The sequence below is a fragment of the Epinephelus moara genome, chromosome 19, assembly GCF_006386435.1.
Source record: "Epinephelus moara isolate mb chromosome 19, YSFRI_EMoa_1.0, whole genome shotgun sequence".
Taxonomy (NCBI): domain Eukaryota; kingdom Metazoa; phylum Chordata; class Actinopteri; order Perciformes; family Serranidae; genus Epinephelus; species Epinephelus moara.
Genome location: NC_065524.1, coordinates 22,278,459 through 22,304,052, shown reverse-complemented (window position 1 = coordinate 22,304,052; position 25,594 = coordinate 22,278,459). Strand labels below are relative to the sequence as shown.

The window sequence follows — 25,594 nt, the reverse complement described above, 5'->3', positions numbered from 1 at the left end:
ATAAAAAATAAATACAAACAAATAAAATCCTTTTTATTTTCTCCGACAAAGTGCACGCCTCAATTCTACAAAGCAGCACATTACAATGTAATGGAATAAATACAATAAAATCCGCTGAATTACAAAAAAAAAAAAAAAGAAAAACACAAGCAAGGAGATACACAAGTACCTGCACAATCACACTGGTGGGAGGACTAAATCAGACTCTTTAGAAAGGCTCCATGAGACAAACTGCTTCTTTTGGGGTGATTGTTTGACTTTTCATGCATCTTCAGTCCTTTGGATAAAGACGTCCTGTCCTCCGCTTTCTAAAGTAGGCCGATTTAACCCCTGCATTTTTTTGTAATTGAGGACTACCAAACTAACATGAAAGAAATACAGGTGCATACTCCCATGTTCATACACATCACCCTGGAAAACTTGTGCAATTGCAGCAGGATCTCCGAATCACCTACCTACTGCTGAGAGAAAATAAAGTGAACACATTTTCAGTTTTAACTGAAGTCACTACTCAAGTCTATGTGGTGCAACTTAGTGTTTTTTTCCATAGGCAAATAAAATATAACATAAAAGGCAAGGGAACACATCCCTTAATACTCCACAAAATAATTTAGTGCTCTTTAAATAAAATTAAAAACACTATTTTCATATGGTGGCTCTTAAAAAAAAGAATTAAAAAAAGAAAAACTCACAGACTGAAAGGATAATGCTTTAAGAGACATCAATTATATTAGGAAAGAACTGAAATCCCATGAAAAAAGACAGTATTGACAATAAAATTCTGTACAGAACGCAAAATCAATATACAATACAGTACCTGCAGATGTTATGCATACAGTACAATTCTCTTTTTACATAGTTTTAGTATGGGCTCCAGCCTGATCTATATACTGACTTAACACAGGTGGAAAAGCGGCTATTTTAGCTTTCAGTAATTTTAATGGTTATTCAGCGAGGAGTAGATCTTGTAGTAGGCGTTTAGAAAAAGAGACTGAAAACATTATTGCAGGATGGTCATCTTCAGTTGCATACTGCATGTGTTACATGAATGTGTGCTATGACGAGGAGCAGCGGGCTGATGAGAGAGACAGAGGACCGGACGGAAGAGAAAAAAAAGAAAGGGGTGAAGGGTTTAGCTGTTTTTGCTATCTCTCTGTCACAGAGGTTAAACCTTGCAATATCTCTCTGATCCACTACCCTGTACAGTACATTCGTGGCCAGTATTGCACATTACCAGCCGAGTCCACCCTGATTCTGCGAGGTGAGGACCTTCAGTGCTGAATTTTTGTCCTGTAAGTCAACACTAATCCAGTGATGAGATGAGACCGTAACCAGAGCTCACCAAAAAACCGACTGGGACTCCATCTGCCGTCACAGTTTGAGCTCATTGGCAATTTTGCAGGCGATATTCTTAAAGGCGATGGACGTGCCCGATATCCTCTTGAAGCGCACGCCGTTGAGTGAAAGGCGGGGCAGCTTGCACACTTCTATCTCCCATTGGACCAGGTTGTCCTGGCGAGCGTCGCCATGGACACAGAAAAGCAGGAAGCGTTCGCGCTGCTCGTAATCGCAGCTGTTGGCGTCAAGAACCTTTCGGATCTCCCTCATCATCTCGGGGGGCTCCTTGGAGGAGGTGGTCTTCATGCTCCAAGTGAAGCGAAGCGAGCGAGGTTTGGAGTCCCGACCACCTTCGTCCTTAGCATCACCTGACACACTTCTACAACAACAACAGGAGACAGAAAGAAGAGAGAAAGAGCGATGGAAAGAGGCGTTGAAGGAGGTCGGTGACAGGCTTTCTAAGAAATCTACGTCTCAATCAAATACTCACCTTGGTGTTTCTGTCCTGGCACTCGCCTCTCCCTCACTAGGCACCCTGAAATAAACCAGGAATACACTGTTACTCCCACAAGCTGATGTCAACATGAGCACCCCACCCGTTACAAACACCAGCCCCATCATCACTGGACACAGAGAGGGGTGTCAGGCATCATGCCAGGGAAGAATCCACACTCCTGGGTATCAGGGTTCAGCACACAATGAGGTGACTGTGACTTCTCGAATCACATAATAATGTAGCTCCTTCACAATAACCAAATGCATCATCCCATCTACTGTACGCTACCTTTCCTTAATCCCCACTGATCTGCAAGGAGTGGAAAAGGGGCTCTAAATCTTTGATTCGGCCTCCATAATATGCCTGATCTTTTCTCTTAAGCTCAGTGTGAAGACGGGGGGAGAGTAAGGAGAGGAAAGCCAGCGGCTTGAGAAGCAGATATCGTGGCAGAGCTTAGTACAGGGAAAGCTGGTGAGCCGTGAGGTTTGTTCTCGAGGCGGTGGACACAAGGGAAGGTAGTACACGGCATAACAAGGGTGTCAGTAGGCAAGGATGTGGTGTAGTGGGCAAATACGTAAGGGGTTAAGGAAACATGGGCCAAGGTCATAGTGGGGACAGTCTTTTTTTTTTTTTTTTTTGGACAGGGGGGACAGGTGCAGCGAGCGTTGTGTTCTCCTACCTCCGGGTCGACCTGAAAGACAGAGCTCTATGCAGGGAGAGAAGGAGAGAAAGCTGTGAGCCTCTAGCAGATGGGCCAGCGTGAAGGTGACACAAGGAGCTATCTGCATGATGTGGTCTTTTCCTTTGCTTGTCATGTTGACAACCAAGGGTAACAGCGTGGATGTATAATGAGCACTAAGGACTGGGAGTAGATCAGAGAGTGCATCTGTGCTAAAGAGGCAGGGAGAGCGTGTGATGCTTTCTTTGCTTTCACAACTCCTTAAATCTCTTCAAATAGTTTGTTTTGGGGGAATTTTACTATTTTTTAAGCTTAACCAGAGACGTACAAATACATGGATGATTTTTTATGTCTCTGCATGCACTCTGAAGGTGAATAGAATATCTTCACTTAACTTAACTCTGAGCATTTAAGGGACTGACAGCCACACGATACTATTGAGAATTTCATACTACTCATGTAATACTACTTAATAGCTTAGCATAAGTCATTTTTAGCCATTTAATTTGTCCCGTACTGGTTTATGAGTAAATTAGGGCTGCAGCAGTATAGGCCTACTGGCTCCACAGTGTACAGTGGTTTGAAAACTGGTTGTTACCATACCCTGTACATTTGCTTATCTACGATACTGAAAAAAATGCAAGTGGTGGGAGAATCATGTGTGCATCTCCTTTCCTCTTACACATACTTTCATTTAAAACATGGTTTCAAGTTTTAATTCTAAAAAAGCTTTTGCTGAAAAATGTTTGTTTTCATGCCATTTAGAGTCACTATAACTAATAATAATAATGATAACTGTGGAATACTGTATACTGTGATGGTGTGATATTTTTTGAGACGGTTATCGTATTGTGAAAATCTCATACCGTTGCATCTCTTGATTAAATACCTGCAAAACTATTCCTACTAGGCTCATTTATACTTGCAATGTCTTTTGTGCTAATTAGCAAGAAATGCCAGCAATGCTAACATGCTAAACTACACCGGGAGTGACATTGGTATTATTATTTTACCTGCTACACATCAGCATGTTAGCATACTGACGTGAGCATTTAGCTCAAAATGTTGCAGTGTAAACACATCACATTACTCATTATTATTACTACTACTACTTAATGCTTATCTATTTGTTTTCCTTGCCTTATTTTTCTGCCCTGTATTTCTTATGTCTGTGTTTGTGTATTGTTAAAATGATTAAAAAAAAAAAGTGCAGTGTCACAGAGCTGCTAGAAGCATGACTGTGTGATATTCAGAATTACAGATGCAACAGTTAATTAATTAATAGATTAACTGTCAACTACTGACTCCAAACTAATTCAATAATAGATTAATCATAGTCATATTTTTTTATTTAGGAAAAAAAAGTAAAAATTATCTGATTCCAGCTTCTTAAATGTGAATATTTCCTGTTTTATTTACTCCTCTATGACAGTAAACCCAATATCTTTGGGTTGTGGACAAAACAAGACATTTGAGGACGTCATCTTGGGCTTTGGGAAACACTGATCGAAATTTTACACCATTTCTGACACTTCATAGTCCAAACAACTATTCGATTAATTCAGAAAATAGTAGACAGATCAGGCTAATAAACAATGGAAAAAAATGTTGGTTGCAGCCCTATTAAGAATAAGATATTACGCATAGTAAGATTCATAATGTGGGTGCGTGTAAAAATGAAAGCAGATGACAAACAGTAAAAATGTTAATTACCCTTTTAGTGTTTAGTTGGACTAGTCATCCATCTTTGAAGAAGCATAAAGTGTTTTTTTCCTAATTTGAGCAGAGCTAATTGGTCAAACTGTCATTTTGTGTGACTAGAAATTAAGCAAAGATCAGTCATACCTTCAGATAGCATGCAAATACATAAAATGACATCCATGAGTTTGTCTGATTACAGAACAATTCCTTTGAAACTGAAGCACAGTGTTTTATTCACCCAGGCAGTATTAAGTTGCACACTTTGGGTTTTATTCCTGAGGGTTTTGTGAGAGTTAAGTTCCCTGCCAAAGAGAATTTGAATACCTTAGGTGCAAGAAGTGTTAAGTACAAGCATTTATCTCATTTGTGCAGTCGTTTGTCTTCACTGACCTACGGACAAACTTGGAGGTGATCTTGCTGATGATCCCAGTGGAGGTGCCCCTGCGTTGCTGAGCGAGAGCTCCTGTGTCGTGGGACAATGTGGGCGAAGCCGGGGGGCCGTTGTAGGTGGCACTGCGTCGGTCTCTGAGCTGAGCTCCGTGGAAAGTGCTGCGACTGGTGGTACCACGAGGGAAACGGTTCTTCTCTGGGGTGCTAATACTGTGTGCAGACGGAGAGGTGGAGGGACCCCGTGGAGAGGAGCTGCAGCGTAAACATGACAGGAGAAATCACTACATGTGTCAAAAGACTCTGTGGATCAACATGCCTGCTGTATATGCACTGCAATTTAACTCACACTATCAGTGTCACTATCTTTGCCACAAATACACTTTTACAGAAAAAATACACAGTCATGATGGCCACAGTTATTGTAGATGGCCAGGCGATGATCAGGCTGCTCACCTGGCTTTCAGCTCTGTGTTGTCGTCGATGGGGGGCAGTGTGCTCTTTGAAGGATGCCCTGACGATGACATGGACTTGGTGTGGCGAGGTCGTGTGGAGCTCATTGCAGTCGATGGGGTGCTCCCTGACACCTCGGTTAAACTAGGGACCAAGATGAATTTATTTCACCAAAACATGGTCATTTGTACAATATCACGTGTTATAGAATTAGACAGAAACATGGCCTGGACGAGACTGAAAAAAGGCTGTGTGTCTGTTTGTTTACCTGCTGTCTTTGCCATTGGGAATAGCTGAATAGCGGTCAGTAGAGGATCGTTCACACACATATGTGTTCCTGCGAGTCATTGATCCATTGGTCTGTTTGTTGGAAAGAGAGACAACATGTTAAAGCTTGTAAGACTGAGTATTGGTGACACCCGGTTACCTAAGAAGTGAAAAAATAATGAGGCAAAAAACCTTTGAACTGTTTACTTTCCCTTAAATATCTTTTTTTTTCTTTACATGGTGGACATTTTTGAGCAATTGTTTCCTCACCCCCACAGCACTTGTAGTTTTCTTCCTCTCCTGCACTCCCAGTGGTGAAGCAGGTACATCTCCTTTCGAGGTGCTGAGCTCCAGCCGGCGCGCTCCGTCCCACTCTTCCCTGTGGTCACTTTCCACACTCAGGGCCTGACCGCGCTTCGTGTACGACACTGCCGGGGGCACAGATGGACCAACTATAAGAGACGCACACATGGGAAGATACTTTTAAAATTTCCCCCAAACATATCACTTTTTCTACAGCTCCAATATCAGGGATCATCAGACGACAAGGAACAAACACGGACAGGGCCTTCGTTACGACAGCGTCAAGCAAAGCCACTCAAAGCCAAGATTTAGACATCATCCAATCAAATACAACACTCACCAACACATTGTTTAATAAGTCATACATTTATAGAAGCCAAGGTGAGCAGGTACAAAGCAAAGCTGTTCCCTCCTCATGCTTCGAGGTGCTGTTCCACAGGGAGCTGCAGAAAGGCAGCCAGCCAGCAGATGGCGCCAGACACGATGGCCCCACACGACATAGGAGGAAGCTGCTACACAACCAGTGCAGTGTTGAGGTTGAGTCACTGATTTGTACATTTAAATAGACTGATTATGTAAATAAATTTTAAGCAAATATATATATTAATGTAGGTTTGATGTGTTCCTCTTTCTAACACCACAAAAATGTTCTTTATCTATTGTTCCAAAGATGAAAACTTAGCTTTTCTAAAGCTCTATCAGCCTTATTCAGCTATTTAAAAGCGCCTGTAGAGCTTCTTAGTGCTGTAGTGCCTTGTTTAGAGGCACATCAGCAGGGTGGATACCGGTATGTGATCACTGGCCAATTCTCAGTGACTAAGAGCAACTTCCCCCTACACAGCACGCAGCCAGCAGCACTCTCAGAGCTGGGAAGGATGAGGTTACTTTACTTGGCTTCTCTACGACACCACCACCACCACCATCATCATCCCCACCATGATCACTGTAGCGGCGCTGCTTCTGATTGGCCGAGATGCTGCGTGTGACCTTGGGATGGGCAGGAGAGATGCTGGAGCTATTGTTGATGTCACTGGTCGGTCGCTGTCGCTGGCCCAGGATGCTGTTGGTCAGAGGTTCGCTCCCCTCAAACTGGAACACAGAGAGAGTAGAGGGGATATGGTCACATGACTTAAAGGGACAATCCACCCCCCTCAAATGACCATTTATATATCAATGACTCAACCCGTGTTGCTTTGAATTTGTGAAGAAAACTGTTTTTTTCACATATGTCCGGGGTGAACGAAGAATCAAAAACAGCCATTTTACCTCACTGCTAGTCTACCACTGCCTGGATAAGTAGTTTGTTTGTGTTACCGTGTGACTTTGGTGAATCTGATGTCACAGTGGGCACATTGTGAGTTTACCTGCTCTGCTGCCTGTGATTTCCTGTGCTGTGGATTACCACATCGCGTGGCTGCACATTCTGCCTTTATGTATGCGCCGCAGCATCTGCTCATCATCACCACCGGCTCCTCGACTCCTCGCCAGTTTCGACCCACCTACAGTCAGCTCCTCACGGTACTGCTGCTCATTACCGAACTGTTTGCTGTTTGTGTGCGTCCAGCGGACATCAGAGACTTTCCCGCTCTGTGTTTGAGCTCCTGTCCAGGAAGCCTCAGGCCTAGGATTTAATCTTGCTTGCCTGTTTGTTCTCTGTGTTTCAAGTGGTTTCATGAGTGTGTTTGTGGTGCTACTATTGGGTTCTTACCATACCCATGACATCTGAACTAACCCTTAACAAAACCAAAGTCACACACAAACTAACTGATTGAGGCAGAGGTAGACCAGCAGCTCCCGTGTTCAGCGAGGTAAAATTACGGTTTCTGTCAATGGAGGCTGGCTTTGAAAAGAGCATGGTTATGCTTCACTTTAAGATCAGTTCCCTGTTGGAAAGGGCCGTCTGTTTGGGAAGTACTGAGCGTACAACTGGATAAATGAGCCTTGGATTATGCTGCGAAAATTGCATGGGAGTTTGTATCATTTTGCTCTTGTTAAACACAAACCCCTTTTACTTTCTTTTACCCAAAATTTTCTTCATTCATCCAAGGCATGCGAGAAAAACAAAGCTTTCTTCCCGTATTCAACGCAACACATGGTGAGTAACTGACATACAAATGGTCATTTGGAGGGCAAAGTAGTCATTTAATACATTAAGTACTGGCGATGATGTCAAGATGATGCATGTCAAAAAACAAACTGACCTCCGGAGCTTTTCTGCCCAGCAGCAGGTAGGTGGCCATGACATCATCGTACTTCTGAGTCTGTAGAGACTCTGTGATCTCATCTTTAGGGAAGCCCATCGTCACCATGAGCTCTGATGGTGGACAGACGTGAATCACAGAGTCAGTGTACTAGACATGACATAAATAGTGACATCAAGACACACACACACTCAGACGTGTTTAGTGAGGTCACTCTCGGGGAAACTATATAGACTTACATGCATTTCATGAAGACTCAACCTAACCATAACCCCAACCACTGACCCAAAAATCATCTTTTTCAGAAATGGGGACACGGCCTTCGTCCCCAATTGGACAAGCCGTCCCTGATGAATTGGTCTTGAGTCTAGTATGTGTCCCCGAAGGTAACTTAAGTCATACCCATACACACACACATACACGCAGACACTGAGACACACCTATCCTGGATGAATCATTGAAGTCTGCCTCCGGCTCGATGTAAGGTTTTAGCTCCTCCTCCTCGTGACCCACATTCATCCAATGGTCTTTCATGATTTGCTAACAAAGAAACAAGACAATGTGAGCTCATGTATGTTCAGTACAATTAGTTAACTGCAGTTTCAGATAATTAATCGTGACTCACATCTGTTATATATTTAATATGACAGTTAGGAGGAGGGCAGCAGACAGATGAGAAATTAATGACTTCTTTATGAAATCAGCTGGGGCTGAACAACAGTGTGATCAATTGTTATTATTGGTGGAGAAATCTTTACTATTGAACTTTTGCCTGGTTCTGAGAGCAGGGCTGGTATTGACTCTGGACAGACTGGGGGTCAGTTGAACTGACAACTGTATATTTGCAAAGGAGAAACAAGCCGACACCATCCCTGATTAATGGACGAAGGGAAAGAACAGCGAGTAAGGACTCTGTTGAGTTAATCAAGTTTTATTTCTTAAAGCGCTTCAACAAACTCTTTAATTTACCTTTATTATTTCTAAATGCTCTAATCAAAGAATTATGTAAGACCACTCTTTGATCTCAGATGAATAATGTTTCCAAATTCCCATCTGACAGTCTGTAAAGTGAAGTGTTCTGTTGCTTGATAATTAACAGCAGCAGCAATTATGTGCTTTCAGATGACGCACAACAATCGCGCTCCAAATCATTAGGACTGTCTGTTCGGCTGCTGTGCAAAACACTTTTGAATGGAGAGCCAATAACTGTGGAGACGCAACAATGCAAACGGCAGTTAATACCTCCAAACTGCCTCGTTTGACGGGGTTGAGCACGAGTAGTTTCTTCAGCAGGTTTTCACAGTCTGTGGACATGTAGAAGGGAATACGGTACTTTCCCCGCAGGACCCTCTCCCTCAGCTCCTACACTCCAAATCAACAGACAGAGAGACGGACATAAAATGAGAAATCAGCAACAAAAACTGGCAACTAAAAAGCAGCATTATTTGATTTAAAGGTCCAGTGTGTATGATTTAGAGGGATATATTGGCAGAAATGGAATATAATATAATAAGTATCTTTTCTTTAGTGTATAATCAGCTGAAAATAAGATTCGCAGCATTTTCATTACCTTAGAATGAGCCATTTATATCTACATAGTAAGCAGGTTCTCGTCTACAGAGATGGCCTATAGCCCAGAACGGACAAACCAAACACTGGCTCTAGATAGGGCCGTTCACGTTTTTGCATCGGCCACAGTAGTTAGCAGCCCCTCCGCGATGAAAGCGTCAGAAAAACACTAATCATTTAACGCAAAACTGCGTTGTTCTGTGTTTCAAACTGTTTAAATTACCACATCCATTTGTTTAGTCGAGGAAGAGACCTCTGTGGATAATTAGGCTCCTGGTAAAAACCTCCTGAACATGTGGATCTTAAGATATCAGAGAAAAAAGGTGAGCACAGATTAGCATGTGCTGGGCTATTGACTCATCTCCAGTGTGCCAAACAGCGAAGGAGAAACACTGATTTGTAACGTGAAACTGCTTTATTCAGTGTTTTTACCAGTTTAAATCAACCAAGCCCCTCTGTTTTGAGAGGAAGAGACCTCTGTGGATAATTAGGCTCCTGGTAAAAACCTCCTGAACAATTAAAACTGCAGGAATCCAAACTGGGAGAAGTTTCAGCTGGTTGCAACCTGCAATTCTCACCACTAGATGCCACTAAATCCCCCTAGCTCTTACACACCAGACCTTAAAGCTGTTGTTGTGTTGGCAGTTACCTATTTACTCATCTAGCAGACATGGTGCAATATTAGCATTCATTTCGACTCATGTTTATTTCCACCTGATAAACGTAGGTCCAATTCTCATTCTTGTTTTTATCTGAGTTTTGTCTCCATTAACTCCTGAGGGAGCTGCTAAATGATTCATTACATTCACTCTTCACTAGCTAGACACTGCCTTCTGTCTGACGCTTAATGCTTACAGCGTACAGTGGGTTTATTTTATCAGAAATAAAAACAGCAGCCTGCTGTGGCTGAAAACATAAGGCTGTGGGGCATAAAACTAAAGCGATGTTCTGAAAGACACTTAAAATACTCTCTGTGGGTTCACCACCACGACCAACCGCTTTCACATAAACCACAGTGATCAATTGTTAATATAAAAATATTAATTAGTGCAGCTTTAAAAAGGTTACAGATCACTGAGCTCGGCCATGAAAATGCATTAAAAATGTGTCGAACATTTCCTCTTTTCTCAGCCTGCTGGATTAACTGCAGCTGCAGCTTCAAAAAATATTCCAAAACTGCTGCATTATTAAAGCAGGGTGGATGAATCCCGATTACTCCAAACGATTGAGGAAATTCCACTCATAGTTTGGTTATTCATGTAACCCTGTTTTGAGGTGACACAAGTAAACATCCCAACTCTGCTGGAATAATCTGCGTTCATAGACTTATGAGAGGCATAGATAGATGGAAGATACCAGGCTGTAGCACTTCATTTTGCACTTTATATTTACTGTGGCCTTTGGTGGCTATGCGAAGAATACTCAAACAGAATAATTCATATATTTTGATTAATAAAAAATGTCTCAGAGAAGAATTTATCATTACTTTTACTACTGTGACTTCTGATTCTTCCTCGCTTGCTACAGAGGCAGCTGCGTCCTGTCATATTCTTATTTTGGAGGACATATTTAAGGTGTCAACATGTTTCACATGAGCTAAGCAGTACTACGTGTTATCAGATTATGTCTTTAGGCATAAATCTTCTTTCTGAACAACCCAAAAGTCTTTTGTGGTGTTGCACATTGTTGTACACACACTATTATTGTGTGAAGAATGAAAAAAAAGAGAGCTCGGAAGAGAAATTCAAACCCAGCCTACTTTCACACGTTTGCACACCTTGCTCTGTAAAGTGGTCGTGAGTGTCAGGTTGTCTGTCGGGATGGTTTAAGACAGTGTTACGGTACAATGACACAAGTCTTTTGTTTAAAAAATACACTCTAAGACCAATGCTGCAGTTTGTTGTGTGCTAATGTGGTAACAGTTTAGTATGTGTGACATGGTGCCGAAAGTTCCTATAGAAATAACGTCTCCATTTCCAAACACAGTGCATCTACTGTCAGACCGAGCACGTCCACATTGTCAAAGTTGTAACAGTGAACTCTGACCTGGATTGAAATCACATTAAAACAGTAAACGCATGCTTGAATTTGTCTGTCACACTGGCCTCAATGGGAGTGAATGAGAAACGGAGTGAATATTTGCAGGATGGAGGTGAAATGTAACCGCACCTTTAGATGATTCAACAGCCACTTCATTTAAAGCACAGTGAGCTCTTCATCGATTTGTGCTCGCAAAAGGTGAAAGGCAATGATGTGCTAACTGCTTTGATCATGGCAACAATTAAAGCTAAAACTTTGTATGACCTTTGTAAAGCAGTACACGCTTCTGTTCACATAAACATAGCCAGCGATACGTCCTAGAACCAGAGCAACTGCATACCTTTAGATTCTGTCCATCGAAGGGCAGTGATCCGCTGACCAGTGTGTAGAGGATGACCCCGAGGCTCCAGACATCCACCTCTGGTCCGTCGTACTTCTTTCCCTGGAATAGTTCAGGGGCAGCATACGGCGGGGAGCCACAGAAAGTGTCCAGCTTGCTGCCCACAGTGAACTCGTTACTGAAGCCAAAGTCGGCGATCTTGATGTTCATATCTGCGTCTAACAACAGGTTCTCCGCCTGAGGTGGGGAGAGATGGAGCAAATCACCATCAGTACTGACTGAACATGATGGATTATAGAGGGTTTTCCCAAGATATACATGCCAGATATGGATACTACTCAGAAGAAATCAGATATCAGAGAGGTTGAGAGTTTAGATCCTCACCTTTAGATCCCTGTGTACTATCCTCCTCTGGTGACAATACTGAACGGCAGACACAATCTGAAATACAAACACACACGTCATAAGACACCACATGTATATCAAATATTAAGAAAGATTTTTCTATTATCATTTACAAATACGAACAAAAATACTTCATATCTTATACAGGCAACCCATTAAGCAGTTCTGAAGAGCACAGCAAGCAAACTAGCAAGCAAGCAAGCAAGCAGTAGTACACAAAAATAAATAAAATAAAACAAAAAGAACAACCAAAAAGAAAAAATAATATAAAATATATAAACACAAACAAAACAAAATGACCCATCCATTAACAAACAAAAAACAAAAACAAATTAATATCAAAGAAAAACATAAAACAAATAGACAAAATGGGTATCTATTTAAATTAATAAAATAATTAAAGTGAGAGGTTTAAGAATGTATGAAAAATGTATAAAAGACATACAAAAATACTGTCACAAAGAGCACAATAATGCTGAGACTAACAATTATTTTCATTATCTGGAGATTATTTTCTTTATTGAAAACAGTGGAAAAGTGGCCGTTTAGAGTCCACATGATGTCTTCGTCTATGCACCAAAACACCGGAGCAATGTATCTGTATGTGAAAACCAACCTGGCAATAAACCAGATTCTGATTCAATTTACTTGTTTTGTCTGACAAAAAGTCCAAAATCCAAATTCAATTCACCGTTATATAGGACAAATTAAAGCAGCAAACTCTCTCATTTGAGAAGCTGAAACCAGAGAATATTTGACTTTTATAAAAGTATTACTGAAACAGAGTGCCCCAGGGATGAGGTTTTTCTGGAGGCTAATGGAAAGTTAGCATTACCCTGGTACCCTCGTCAAAAAGACTATGGGATATTTCCATTGGTATTTGGATTATTGCAAAAAATAAACTTTGTTGGGGCGCCATCTAGCTCACATGGTAGAGCAGGCGCCTCATGTACAAAAGTCTACGTCCTTGTTGCAGCGGCCGCAGGTTTGATTCCAATCTATGGGCACCCCTTTCCTGCATGTCATCCCCCCTCTCATTGCATCTGTCCTATCCAATAAAGGCAAAGAGCCCCAAAAAATATCTTTAAAAAAAAGAAAGAAAATAACCTCTGTGACAAACAAACATTTATGACACATACACATTTTTGTTGCACAAGTTAATTTTCACAAATAAACACCACTTTTATCATTTTTGAGGCTTCAATGCAATCACTACATGTAAAAAGCTAATGTTAGGCTATAAACAAACTACACTACAGTCACATGACTTAACATTGCTACTACAACAAGGCTGTAAAGCCGTGTTCAGCATGATGACAGTCTGTAGTCTCATTTAGCCACTTGTTAGCAACCGCTTTTTTAAGCCCCACGAAAGCTTCAAAATTCACAAGTGGGGATTTTACTGACATGTTTATGTCGTACAAAAACGCGTGAAAATCTCTTAAGCTTGTATGAACCACAGACTTTATTTCAGGCATCTAACCAAAAACCCATTGGCTTTCAGACGAAGGAACCGGGAGTGCTAAAATGCTAACTCATTTCTAGGTTTTAGTGCTCATTCCTGGCGCGCTCTAGTGCTGTGCAAGGTTTCAACCCTATATAGTTTATCTCAAACTGTGGGCCAATAAACAAACAGGTGTGCTTTCATGCTTTCAAGGAAATATAATTTACTTTGGCTAACCTGTGCTAACATCCTCATTATTGTAAAAATGTAATTGCTTTGTAGGAGAACAGGGGGCGGGACATTTCTTTCTGCGTCCACAACAAAAAATATTTGTGCATCACTGTATTATTGTAATCTTCATCTGAGGTTTATGATGATGCATTTTTCATTCAAGTTCATTTTTCAGGCCCAAATGTCTCATACCAAAGTCACTGCAATCCTGTGACACACAGTAAACAGTTGCTATGACAGTTGAAATTCACCAACATATGCCCGAATAGCATCAATCAAATAGCAAACACACTGTTCTTTGACAGCTGCCGCCCACCTGCCTGCTCTCAGCCACACACACACATGCACCTTCCTGAATGTTGATCTCTCTGTACTGTGGCGCACACGCAGACAAACAAGCTGTCCACACTGTGTCACACACAGTTCCTCTGAGTCATCTAAGACCATCAATGAGGGATTTTAAATGTGAACAGCGTGGACGTCAAAGAACTGGTCTAATTCTGCTCATTTCCAGGGTGAAAGTAAGCATGACAGAGGCTGCTGAATTCATGAGCAGCAGCAAGTACACAGATGCATTATTGCATTTGTAGGACCACTAGGTGTCAGAGCAGCATCTGTAAGGAAGTTGTTCTCAACCCCCTCTGCTCTCTCAGGCCAAGCTATCTGCGCTCAATCTTTTCTCTGCAGTCGGTGACGAAGCTTGATCTTGGTGCATGCAGTCTTCCCTCTGAAAACAGTAAATGGAATGACGACAGAGGTGCGATACTGATGACTCACCTGTCTGAACTTGGCCCTGGCCTCCTTCTCCTTCATTCTGCCATGAGCCACTAGATAGTCAAATACTTCTCCTGGAGTAGAGAGAGGAAAAATACATTAATCTCATTCTATATCACCTTTATATCACATCTAGAGTACCATGATCATGTAGTCACTCACGCTGTGAGTTAATTAAGATAAAAGCATTCAAATGGCATGTTTGCACTTGAAATGTTAACAGATTTATGAATGAATATTAGAGGCAGCTATCAACTAATATTGTATTGTATATGGTTTGTTGTTACTCTAGAACTGATTTGTGGAAAAATCAAGCAGGAATACACTCAAAAATAAATCAAATGTCACATGTTTAGTGCATTAATGCTCCACTCACCCCCACTGGCATACTCCATCACCAAATAAAGTGTCTTCTCGGTCTCAATCACCTCAAACAATTTCACTGCAGGGAAAAAAAATCAGCTTTTTAGAAAAGACTCGTCTTACAAATGGAAGTTATAGGTGTTAAATGAATTTACCGGTCTCGTTAAGTCTGTCTTCAGCCTTTAAAGGTTCAGTGTGCAGAATTTAGAGGGCATATGTTGGCAGAAATATAAAAAGTATGTTTTCTTAAATGTATTATCACCTGAAAATAGGAAACATTTTTTCTTTAGCTTAGAATGAGCCATACATATAGAGCAGGTCCTTATCCTCATCCACCCTGTTCCTATAGTAGCCAAGAACAGACAAACTTTTGTTGACCATTAAAATTTTTGAAACAGTTTTTCACATCCTTTTGAGACGTTTGACCAAGAATCAGTGAAGAAAATGTGGCGGCGGGACACAGCTGCAACAAGACGGAGAAACGGGGTGCACAGAATCATTTCATAACTCTGATAGCAACTTTTAACAGGTCAGATAGTAATATTCAGGTGGATGATGATGACGAGGAGGAGGATGTGGACTGCACACAGAATGTGGAAAACAGAGAGGGAGGATTGCTTCTCCCCTTCATGCAGCAGCGGTGCCAAATGAAAGACAGGGAGGGAGTGGTCACAGTCAGATAGGTTACTTTGTCACATATTGCGAATTTTTTCAACAATTAAACGATTCCGAATCTGTGTGCAAGGTTTCTGTGCATAACATTTTTTTTCAGTGGATTAAAAAAACACATCTGTAAAAAACAGATTCGGTGCGCACAGGCCTTTACGGTGATAATTAGCAGGCCCTCCGCAGTGAGCAATGTTGGAAAACCACCGATTTTTTTAACCTAAAACTGCTTTATTCAGTGTTTTTATTTGTTTTAATCACACAGTCTGTTTATTTTGGAGAGGTGGAGACCTCTGTGGATAAACTGGCTCCCGCTAAAAACGTCCTGAGCAAGGAACACTGAAGAAATTCTAACCATGAGGAATTTTAGCTGGTTGCAAGCTGCAATCGTCACCACTAGATGCCACTTAATCCCCCTAATTCTTACACACTGCTCCTTTAAGTACCACAGTATTGGAAAATTTGGAATGCTTATTTTGAAAATACAAACGGGATATCACAGCATCCCATTCCAAAATATATAAATACATTAATTAACTTAATAATGGAGTAGCAGAAATACAAATACATTTCAAAAGAATGGTATTTCTTTGATGTAGGTTATACTGGTTAAGCTTGCTTCTGAGTGTTGGTTTAATTGGTAATACTAATCCAATTTAAGTGGGAATATTATTGCTAAGCCGTCATCAAGCTGCTGCAGGCTCCTGTTTGAACTTACCTATATTCGGATGATTCAGTATCTTCATTATTCGGACTTCCCTGAAGAGCTGTTAAGACACAGAAGGGACATTTAATGCACCCAAAAACACATCAATTGACATTACATGCAGTGACCCTGAGTGCTTGCTCTGTCTCTGCTGGGGAAAGCACTGTTAGAGAATGTTATTAAGCATTGCTTAGGGAGCTGAGTGAAGAGAACTGAGCCACAATAACACTTAGCACTTAAGTGTGACAACATGAGAGGAGCTGAGGATCATGGGACTTCTCTGCTGTGTGAAGCAATATGACTGATGCAGCGACAACGTTGCACTAAACCCTGCCCTACACAGATAAGGACCAGAATTATAACCACGCTGACACACTGCAGTCCAGCCGGCTGGCCATCTAAACACACAGTCACCCACTGCAGAGTAGGGGTGAACAAGTAAAAAAAAATCGACACAGCATAGTATTACGATATTTTTGTGTGGCAATGTCGTTATCATCACACAGTGCCATGTATGGAATTTTTTTATTATCTAAATTATTAATATTACAAATACAAATTAAACTTCATCAATTGCTTTTTCAGTCCACTAGATACATTTTACCGCTGCAAAAAAAATGGCTGAGGTGAGATGAACAGACTGAAAACTTTATCTTACTAGATAAAAAGATGTTAAAAAAGTTTCCCTTTGGGGACAAAATTTACAGTTGAAAAAAGGTAATACATCTCAATATATCGCAGTGCATTTTACTGCAATACTCAGCATATTGCAACGTATTTTAAATAGTAATAGTATGGTATTGTGATAAAGTCGTATCATGGATCCTCTGGTGATTCCTACCCCTCATACAGATCCCCGCAAAAGACACACCATGATCATTTTAGTATATTTTTCAATGGAAATGAGAATAATGATGTAAGACTTATCATTCTTGCTAAAATCGTAAATCATATCGCAGTTGCAATATCAGTAAAAATAATCACAATCTGATTATTTTTTCAGAAATGCAGCAAAATCATATTGATGCTTTAGTTCTGCTGTTCCAGAGAACAAAGCAGAATTTGAGCTCCCTTACAAGATTTATTATGATAAGACTCTCTGTCCTGCAGATGGGAAAAGTTTCTACCCAGTCTTCTGACAAACCCCTAAAAGGAAAATCACATCCTCCACTCTATTTTCTCCAAGCAGCATGTATAACAGCTGAGTGCAGAGTCAGAAAGGAGACAACTCAGAGTTATAATCATTTAAAACTGTGTCTCCTCACTCTCTGTGCCGCTGTTTATGTCAGACGAGCTCATGCAGCCACTTAGAGGTGCTGTTGAATCATTTACATTCTGCTGATTCCCAGTCATGCTGAGGCTGTGTTTGAGTGTTAAATTTCAACACTCGCTCGACTGGGATTCAGCATCGACTGCTACCTGAGACCCAACACAGATTTTGCTGTTTGCTGACCACTTTGATTATTAAGCAAAAAGCTCCTGAGCGATGCTGCTTTGATCTCCTGCCTGTGTCAAAACGAGAACATTGACTTTACATGTCGTTATCGAACATGTCAAATTAAAAAAAAATGAGAATGGAGGCTGTGGTGGTGTGTATGCATGTGTATATGCCTGTGTGTGCGTGCAGCTTTTCTAATGGCCTTTTAGGTCTTACATAAGTGCTGGGATAGTCTATGTTTCTAGGTCATCAAACACAGCCATTATACCAGTGTGAGCAGGCCCGACTCTGTGGGACCTCTCAGCTACAGTCTGGTTCAACAACATGCAGGTACTCCCTCTCACTCTAATTCTTTTCTCTGTCTCTACTTGCTCTTCTGCCTCTCTTTTTCTTTCCTTCTGACACCTCTCATCTCATTAGACCCCACACACACACACACACACAGCGTACAGCCAGCTGCTGCAGAGGGCCTAAAGAAGAGGGCTTCTATATTTTTCTTATTGTCAAAACATCCCAGAAAAAGACAAGAGCACGAAAACAAAGATTTTTTTTCCTACTAACAAGTATTGTCTGAGCGGCCAAAGCCTGATTTAGCTTATTCTTCAGTGCCACAGAGCTCCGTTGTAGTCCTAACACGATTAGAAACAGTGAGCCACGCTGTTGCACTGGCTGACATCTGCCTTCATACAATGAACATGGGCACTGTAGTTTATTTTCAATTTCTGACTCCCACATACACTGTCCAACTGCTGTAAGTACTCACTCTCCAGAGCACCAAATGTGTACTAATCTGCAGCTGAACAACAAATGCTCTATTTACTCTTGTTTGAACAACGTTTGCTACAATCTACAGTGCCCAGCTTGTTTGGACGCTTTTTCAATTTTGATTTACATGTCTGAGAGACATTAAATCGAAGTGCCACTGACAGAACTAACAATCAATATTTACTGAGAGATGGATTCACACATTGTTAGTTTTTATTCGTTTATTTTTTAATTCAAAGGACAGTTCACTCCAAAATAAAAAAAAAAACATGGTCTTCCTCCTGTACCTGTAGTGCTATTTATCAGTCTAGAGTGTTTTGGTATGAGTTGCTGAGTGTTGGAGATATCAGCCGTAGAAATGTCTGCTTTCTCAAAGTGCCAAAACCATTCATTTGAAAAACTTTACAGCAATGTCTCTTTCTAGAATTCATGAAGCGGTTACTCAAGATAATCCACAGACTGTGTTGTGAGCAGTTTCATGTAGGAACTATTTTCTTTCTACTGAACTACACCCCTCAACTGCATCACCACAAAGAAGGAAGCGTGCATCTACTGCTAGCTCACCTAGCAACACTGAGCTAGCTAATGAGCTAGCTAATGTTACAGCTATCCCAGCACTCATACTGTCACGAGCATGGGTCTCTTGTCCATGAGTAGATGTACGATTCCTTCTGCGTGGTGATACAGCTAGCGGGTGTAGTCCCTTAGAAAGAAATTAGTTCCTACATGAAACTGCTTACAACAAAGTCTGTGGATTATCTTGAGTAACTGGTTCAAAATTTCTGGAGAGAGACATTGCTGTTGAGTCTTGTGTTTGTTTGTGTGTCTGTCTGAAAAATATGTCTTTTGATTTTGGGGCGAACTGTCCCTTTAACCTTTATTAAACCAGGGAGTCTCTTGAGATGGAAATCTCTTTTCTAAAGGAGACTCAGCCAAAACAGCAAAGCAGTTACAGTTTCAAGAGAAATGAAACACGATAGACAGGAAATACAATTATCAAATAAACAAAAAGAGTCTAACACCTGCTCAAATAAAGCAGCTGCATTTCTTAGTTACATGGACTTTTAACATGGCTTTGATTTTTTCCAAGGGGACTAGATTATTAAGATGGTAGATAGTATGCTCTGCAGATTATTCAAAGTCCAGGGAACAAAGTAGGAGAACGCTTTTTATCACAGCTCAGTCCAAACCCTTGAAACCTGGTAAGAAAGCCACCTGGTGTAATGAAACTGAAGACTGCTGGAGGTCTGCATCAGGAGACATGAAGTACACATAAAATTTTGTCCGTAGACTTAGTGACAACCAGACTACCAATCATAAAGTGTACGATGATGAGTATGGGAACCAGAGCAGGTTTTGTGGTGTACAGAATCTAAAAGGTGGAGTGGACAAGAGGCAGCATGCATGTACACATCATCACAGTAGTCCAAAGCAGTTAATAGATAGCCTGTTTTTCTTTTCCTGGCTAACAAGTTAAAACAAGCCTAACTTCAAAAATACAAGCCGATCCTTAATTTCAGCTTCTTCAAAAGAGGATTTTCACTATCATTTTTTGATGTCATCCAACCAAATACCTGAATACTAAACAACAGTTTGGGTCTTTTCATGGGATTTGTAAAAAATATAAACATTTGCCAGCCTTATCCTTTAAATGAGACTATATTATAAATGCATATAACCAAATGTTTGAAGAGGTTCCTCTATGTACAAACCAAATACTGTAAGAGTTTGAGGAAACAGACGTCAGTTGTGCACAACTTCCTCTCAATAAGACCATGTGGTTAATTTTAATAGTATATGTAATACGCTGTACACACACTAACCATGTATAGTATATTATGAGGCACTATCATTGTATATTTATAGATTGAGAGTACAGTAGGCTATCACAGTAATTATTTCTACTCCTTTGTCAGTGTCATGACTCTAATGTGTGGTGAGTTGTCTGTAGGGCAGTACTGAATGTACATGTATAACATTTAAAGCTTCTATTGAAGTTTCCAAATGAAGCTTTGAATGTCTGTCGTAGGGGTGGGCGATATATATCGTTAACGATAATATCGTCATTGTTGTTTTAACGATGTGCAAATTTACGTTATTGAGTATGCAAATGACTTCACAAAAACAACTGAAAACACACGTTGAAAGGTTGAAACCCCACACATTCACTGAACAAGAGTTACGTAACTTGCGTGCAGCAGCACGCCGCAGTACGCCTAGGTGGTCACATGATCTCTCACTGGCACCTTCCCGGCAGGTCAGCCTGCTGCTAAACAAACATTAGCGAGACAACATAGCAACACCGCCCACGGATGCTCCAGCAGCTTCGGAAGACGTGGGTCAACTGTAGTGATAGGTCCCAGCCTGTCAGGCTAAAGTTCGCAGTACCGGAAGACCGTCTACGGAGCTACCTAGCCTAGCCACAGTTAGCTGAACGAAGCGGCAACATGGCACAGTTTCAAGTCTCCCCGCCGGAAAAGTTCACCTTCAAGGCTGAAGACTGGCCTAAATGGATTAAACGCTTCGACAGATTCCGCATTGCTTCTGGATTGGAGACCCAAGCAGAAGAGAATCGCAGGAATGTGATCTTTGAGAGAGCAAAGTTTAATCAGCGGCATCAAGAAACGGGCGAGACGGCCGACAGTTTCATTACGGCGCTGCACTGCCTGGCGGAGCACTGCGGTTACGGGGCTCTACATGATGAGATGGTGAGGGACAGGCTTGTGGTGAGTCTGCGGGACAAACGCCTATCTGAACAGTTGCAAATGGACCCGGAATTGACGCTACAAAAGGCCGTCACCAGAGTCAAACAGAGCGAGCAGGTAAAAAAGCAGCAAGAAATGTTAAGAACATTTTTCCATTAATATCATCCATGAGAAACAATTAATGAGCTATAACTCAGGCTGTTAAAAACACATATTTAAAAGAATATCGTCTAATTATCGTTATCTTCAAAATCCCCCAAAATATCGAGATATTATTTTTTGTCCATATCGCACACCCCTAGTCTGTCGCTATATTTATGACATCATCAACCTAAAAAAGAGAATCAACCTTCTTTAATAAATATAACTCGTCAGTTTTGTCAACAGAGTAAATAGAGCTTGGCTTTTTCTCTAAAAGAGGAACAGAAGACGGCGCTCAAATCTTTCCTTTGCAAGAAGGACGTTTTTGCTGTTTTGCCAACCGGATACAGCAAGAGTCTAATCTACCAGTTAGCTCCGCTGGTAGCTAAACTCTGGATATGTCACCCTGTGTATTGTTCTGATTGGTCGTAGTGTTATCCAATTGCATGCAGTGATATTTTCAAATGCATGCTTGGTGCTGCCCCTTGAGTTGGGCCATTTCCTTACTCACGGCCAGACCCCAAATCTTTCTAGATTTGGGTCTGGATTTCCAGGCTAGACAATAATCTCTGTGGCAAACAAATGTTTATGATACTTAGATGTTTTGTTCAGCAAGATAATCTTTACAAATGAACACTACTTTCATGATTATTGAAGCCTAAATGCAATCGGCAAAATTAAAAGCTAACATTAGCCTACCAAACAGACTGTAGCATGGCCTAATGTCACAATAACAAGACTATAAAGTCGTGTTCAGCGCAGCTCAGTGTGATGATGTTCTGTAGTCTCATTTAGCCACCTGTTGGCGACCACCTTTTTAAGACATACAGAAGCCTCAAAGTTCAAAGGCATTTACTGATGTATTTTATGTCATAGAACAAAACATGAAAGTCTCTTAAGCTTGTGTTAAACAAAGGCCTTATTTCAGACATCTAACTAAAAACACATTCAGAAAACTCATTGACTCTGAGACGAGGGAAGCGTGAGTGGTAAAATGCAACCTCATTTCGAGGTTTTAAGACTCACTCTTGGGGCACTCTATACCACCCTGTTAAAATTCAGGTGCGTGCCTCCCTTTGTGTGTGGCAAGAAGGAGAGCAAACAGTCTTTCGATTGCAGTGAAAATGTTTTTTTCAAAGCCTAAATGGCAACAAATATATATTGAAGGCGAATTTTTTAATAGCAAAAAATATGTTGAGAATTTTGGAAATTATTACATAATATGTTTTTGTTTTTGTTTTGTTTTTTCAATAAATTTTGACTTTTAAACTTTACAATACTCTGGAGTATCTGTTTGGATCACACAAGTTGGAAACAATCAGCCACCCCTCAAATCTAATTCTACAAATAGTATAATACTCATAAAATTAGTATAGCTTAATCTTCATCTGCAATTGTACATATATCAGGTTTAAATGCAATGTAGAGACATGAAGAAAAAAAGGCTCTGCAGCATTTGGATGTCAATCTAGAATTCGAATGTCATTGTAAAGGAATCTTTTTACTATTCAGTACAGCCCTCTTTGTCTGCTGCAATTCCCATTTAGGATTAATAAAATAATCTGTTTTTATATTTGACATTTTAAGGGAATGTGCCTGCATGCAGATTTCATAGATAGAATTTGTTATGGCACCGTGTTTTTGTCAACATAAGTCTTCAATTCCTGAGCGGCTCAGAATAGCGAGCTTCTCCTGTGTGGCAAACCCTGTTCCATATTCATCAGCTGCTACGTTGGCCTGAGAGGTTCCCCCATGGTAACAACATCAATTAGAGTGGAAACACAGTGACACAATAACCAGAAAATGTCCCGTAGTACACGAGAATCAACACAAAAGTCACAGCCTCAGATATGCATCCATACCCTCACGTGCTTTCACATATGACGAATCCGTCAAGACAGGACTTCTTTATTATTCTGAATGAGCGATGGACTGAAGAGTCACTGTTGTATCTCCATCTCTCATCTCTTCCTCTCTCTGCCTCTTCCCCTCTGTCTCTCTGACTCTCTCTCTCTCTCTCTCTCTCTCTCTCTCTCTCTCTCCTGTTTGCGTCACTGCCCTAAAGCCCTTCACATGGGAAGCACGCGTGCAGCCACTTGGAAACAAAAATTAGAACAAATCTGAGAAGAGCGGTGGAAAACGACAACAACAAACAGCCCCGTCAATAAAAGCTCAATAGGGATGTAGCCACCATGGAGGCTGACAGAAGATAATGAGTTTGGGATATTTGATCCAGCCTGGTATTAATATCAATAATATCTACAGGCACACAGGGGAGCCACAGTGTGGCATAAAGCAATTTTTAAGGTGGTTCTTTAAGGTGAGCGAAAACTGAATATTTGAGCCAACTTCCTTTGAGGCGAAATGATTTGCTTTCAAACCAAAATGAATCAAAATGGTCGATTCAGATGATGAATCAAAGCAGTGATAGAGGAAAATGATTACAAGAATAGCAGCAAAAACAAAATGTGTATCACAAACATGAAAACACACCATTTCTAATGCGCCTGAATCTCAGTAGTCTGTGCCAGTGACCTACTTCCAGCCACCCAGGGGCACCCAGACTCCCAAACTAGCCTTAATTACAGCAGCGTCCCCATGCAGAAGGAGCAGAACAGCAGATATCAGACTGGGAACACTTACAGGAACTGGCTGGACTATTTCAGTCACAGCAGCACAGCTGCTCATTCAACATGGAGATTATTGATAGGACGAGAAGCCTGCAAGCCCTCATCCCTCTAATGAGTGTGTGCACGTGCATGTTTTCTTATGCACAAATAGTACTTCGAAACAGCGTATCAGTAAATAACCACTGCTTGCTGTTTGTCAAAGGAAGACAGTCAAGGACAGATAGACAAACACACATAGGGATCAAAAGTGTCACTGACATTCGGACAAACTGTCCTGTCCTGTCCTGCCCTCAACTCCTGCTGAAAATAACCCCGCTGTCTCTATCTCCCTCTGCTCCTGCAAAGATGTCCCAACTCATTGTCATTATCCAAAACTTTACTTTTACCAAGAAGTCCATTTTAACTCTCAATCAAAGCCACGACTGCGCTGAAAACATACATCAATGAACATGTAAATTTATGTATATCTTAGCAGCCTCAACATTTGATTTGTGTCATGATTCACCTCGGACAACAGTGCTGTCTGTCTAATCACATTACACTCATCTGAACAAGACCAAAGCTCCTGTAGCCCATGGGCTCCACAGCATTTCATTGGCTAATGCAGAGTGGCAGGCGAAAGACAGACATAAACAACAGCCATTAAGAGAGCTTGACCCCACAGTGGGCTCTTTGCAACTGGCAGAGAAAAAATACACAAACAGAGTCAGAGTATGTTGTTCTGACTGCCTTAAAACCCAGAAAACATCACACCGTCACACTCAGATATGAGATAGTGAGACAGAGGGTGAGCACTATGGCTCTGAGCCACGTTGAAAAACACAGAGATTTTAATTTTCAGAGAAGCTGCCAGTGTTTGTGTCGCCTCATTTACTCTCTTCACTCTCTGTGGCTTGTTTTGCGTCACAAACCAAACGGCTCTACCTTTTCCAAATGTGTATTGCATTTTAACAGCACAGGCTTTAATTTTGTCTGGAACAGCGCATCTATCATGTCGGACTGGTCGATTATATAACCTTTAATATTTCATAGATGTTGTCATTGTTGAAGCGATGAAAACTCTTATTTACAGATTAGAAAGAGACAGAGAGTGATGGGATGGTGGGATGAGAGCAGTGTTTGCTCAGTAAGAGAGGGGATTAACGGTGAGGCCTATTTTAGGGCTAAAATGCCTCAAAACCCTGACAACGTCAACATCCCCGGCCACAGATGACATGTGATGCATTTCCTGTGGCGGATCCAAGGAGGTGCTTTGGAAGCTCATCTGACCTCATTTCCTGTTACACTGAAACCACCACAAAGTCACACCAAGGCAGAGAGCGCCACTGGGCCATAAAGGAACAAACCAGAGCTTCATTCTGGCCTCATGACTCACTCTGGGCTCTGTTAGCTTCTTTTCAAACCAAATAATCGGAGAGAAACACCAGACTGACAAAGATAAGATCAAGAGAATAAAAACAGAGATTTTAAGAAGGACTTTATCTCTTAGTCTCTGAAAGGTGGACCCAGCTCTAAATCCTACTCTGAGATAAGTTAGAGGATGTTTGCATGT

The 25,594-nt window shown here is 41.2% G+C and overlaps 1 protein-coding gene across 4 annotated transcripts in view; it reads right to left on the bottom strand.

Moving 5' to 3' along the window:
• Positions 1-13: 13 nt before the first annotated feature.
• Positions 14-25,594, bottom strand: part of LOC126406618 (serine/threonine-protein kinase MARK1-like) — a 41,522-nt gene continuing 15,941 nt past the window's right edge. Inside the window, exons 4-19 of one of the 4 annotated variants that reach the window (XM_050071025.1) lie at positions 16,376-16,424; positions 15,005-15,070; positions 14,632-14,702; positions 12,159-12,215; positions 11,775-12,011; positions 9,068-9,187; positions 8,266-8,365; positions 7,826-7,938; positions 6,515-6,713; positions 5,592-5,773; positions 5,323-5,414; positions 5,058-5,198; positions 4,605-4,856; positions 2,514-2,540; positions 1,829-1,873; positions 14-1,717 (exon numbers count right to left, since the gene is read on the bottom strand). In XM_050071025.1, the coding sequence (XP_049926982.1) occupies positions 1,372-1,717; positions 1,829-1,873; positions 2,514-2,540; positions 4,605-4,856; positions 5,058-5,198; positions 5,323-5,414; positions 5,592-5,773; positions 6,515-6,713; positions 7,826-7,938; positions 8,266-8,365; positions 9,068-9,187; positions 11,775-12,011; positions 12,159-12,215; positions 14,632-14,702; positions 15,005-15,070; positions 16,376-16,424 (2,097 nt within the window). In that variant the 3' untranslated portion in view covers positions 14-1,371. The remainder of the gene's footprint in view (positions 1,718-1,828; positions 1,874-2,513; positions 2,541-4,604; positions 4,857-5,057; positions 5,199-5,322; positions 5,415-5,591; positions 5,774-6,514; positions 6,714-7,825; positions 7,939-8,265; positions 8,366-9,067; positions 9,188-11,774; positions 12,012-12,158; positions 12,216-14,631; positions 14,703-15,004; positions 15,071-16,375; positions 16,425-25,594) is intronic. The other 3 variants (XM_050071027.1, XM_050071026.1, XM_050071028.1) reach the window with 3 other exon arrangements.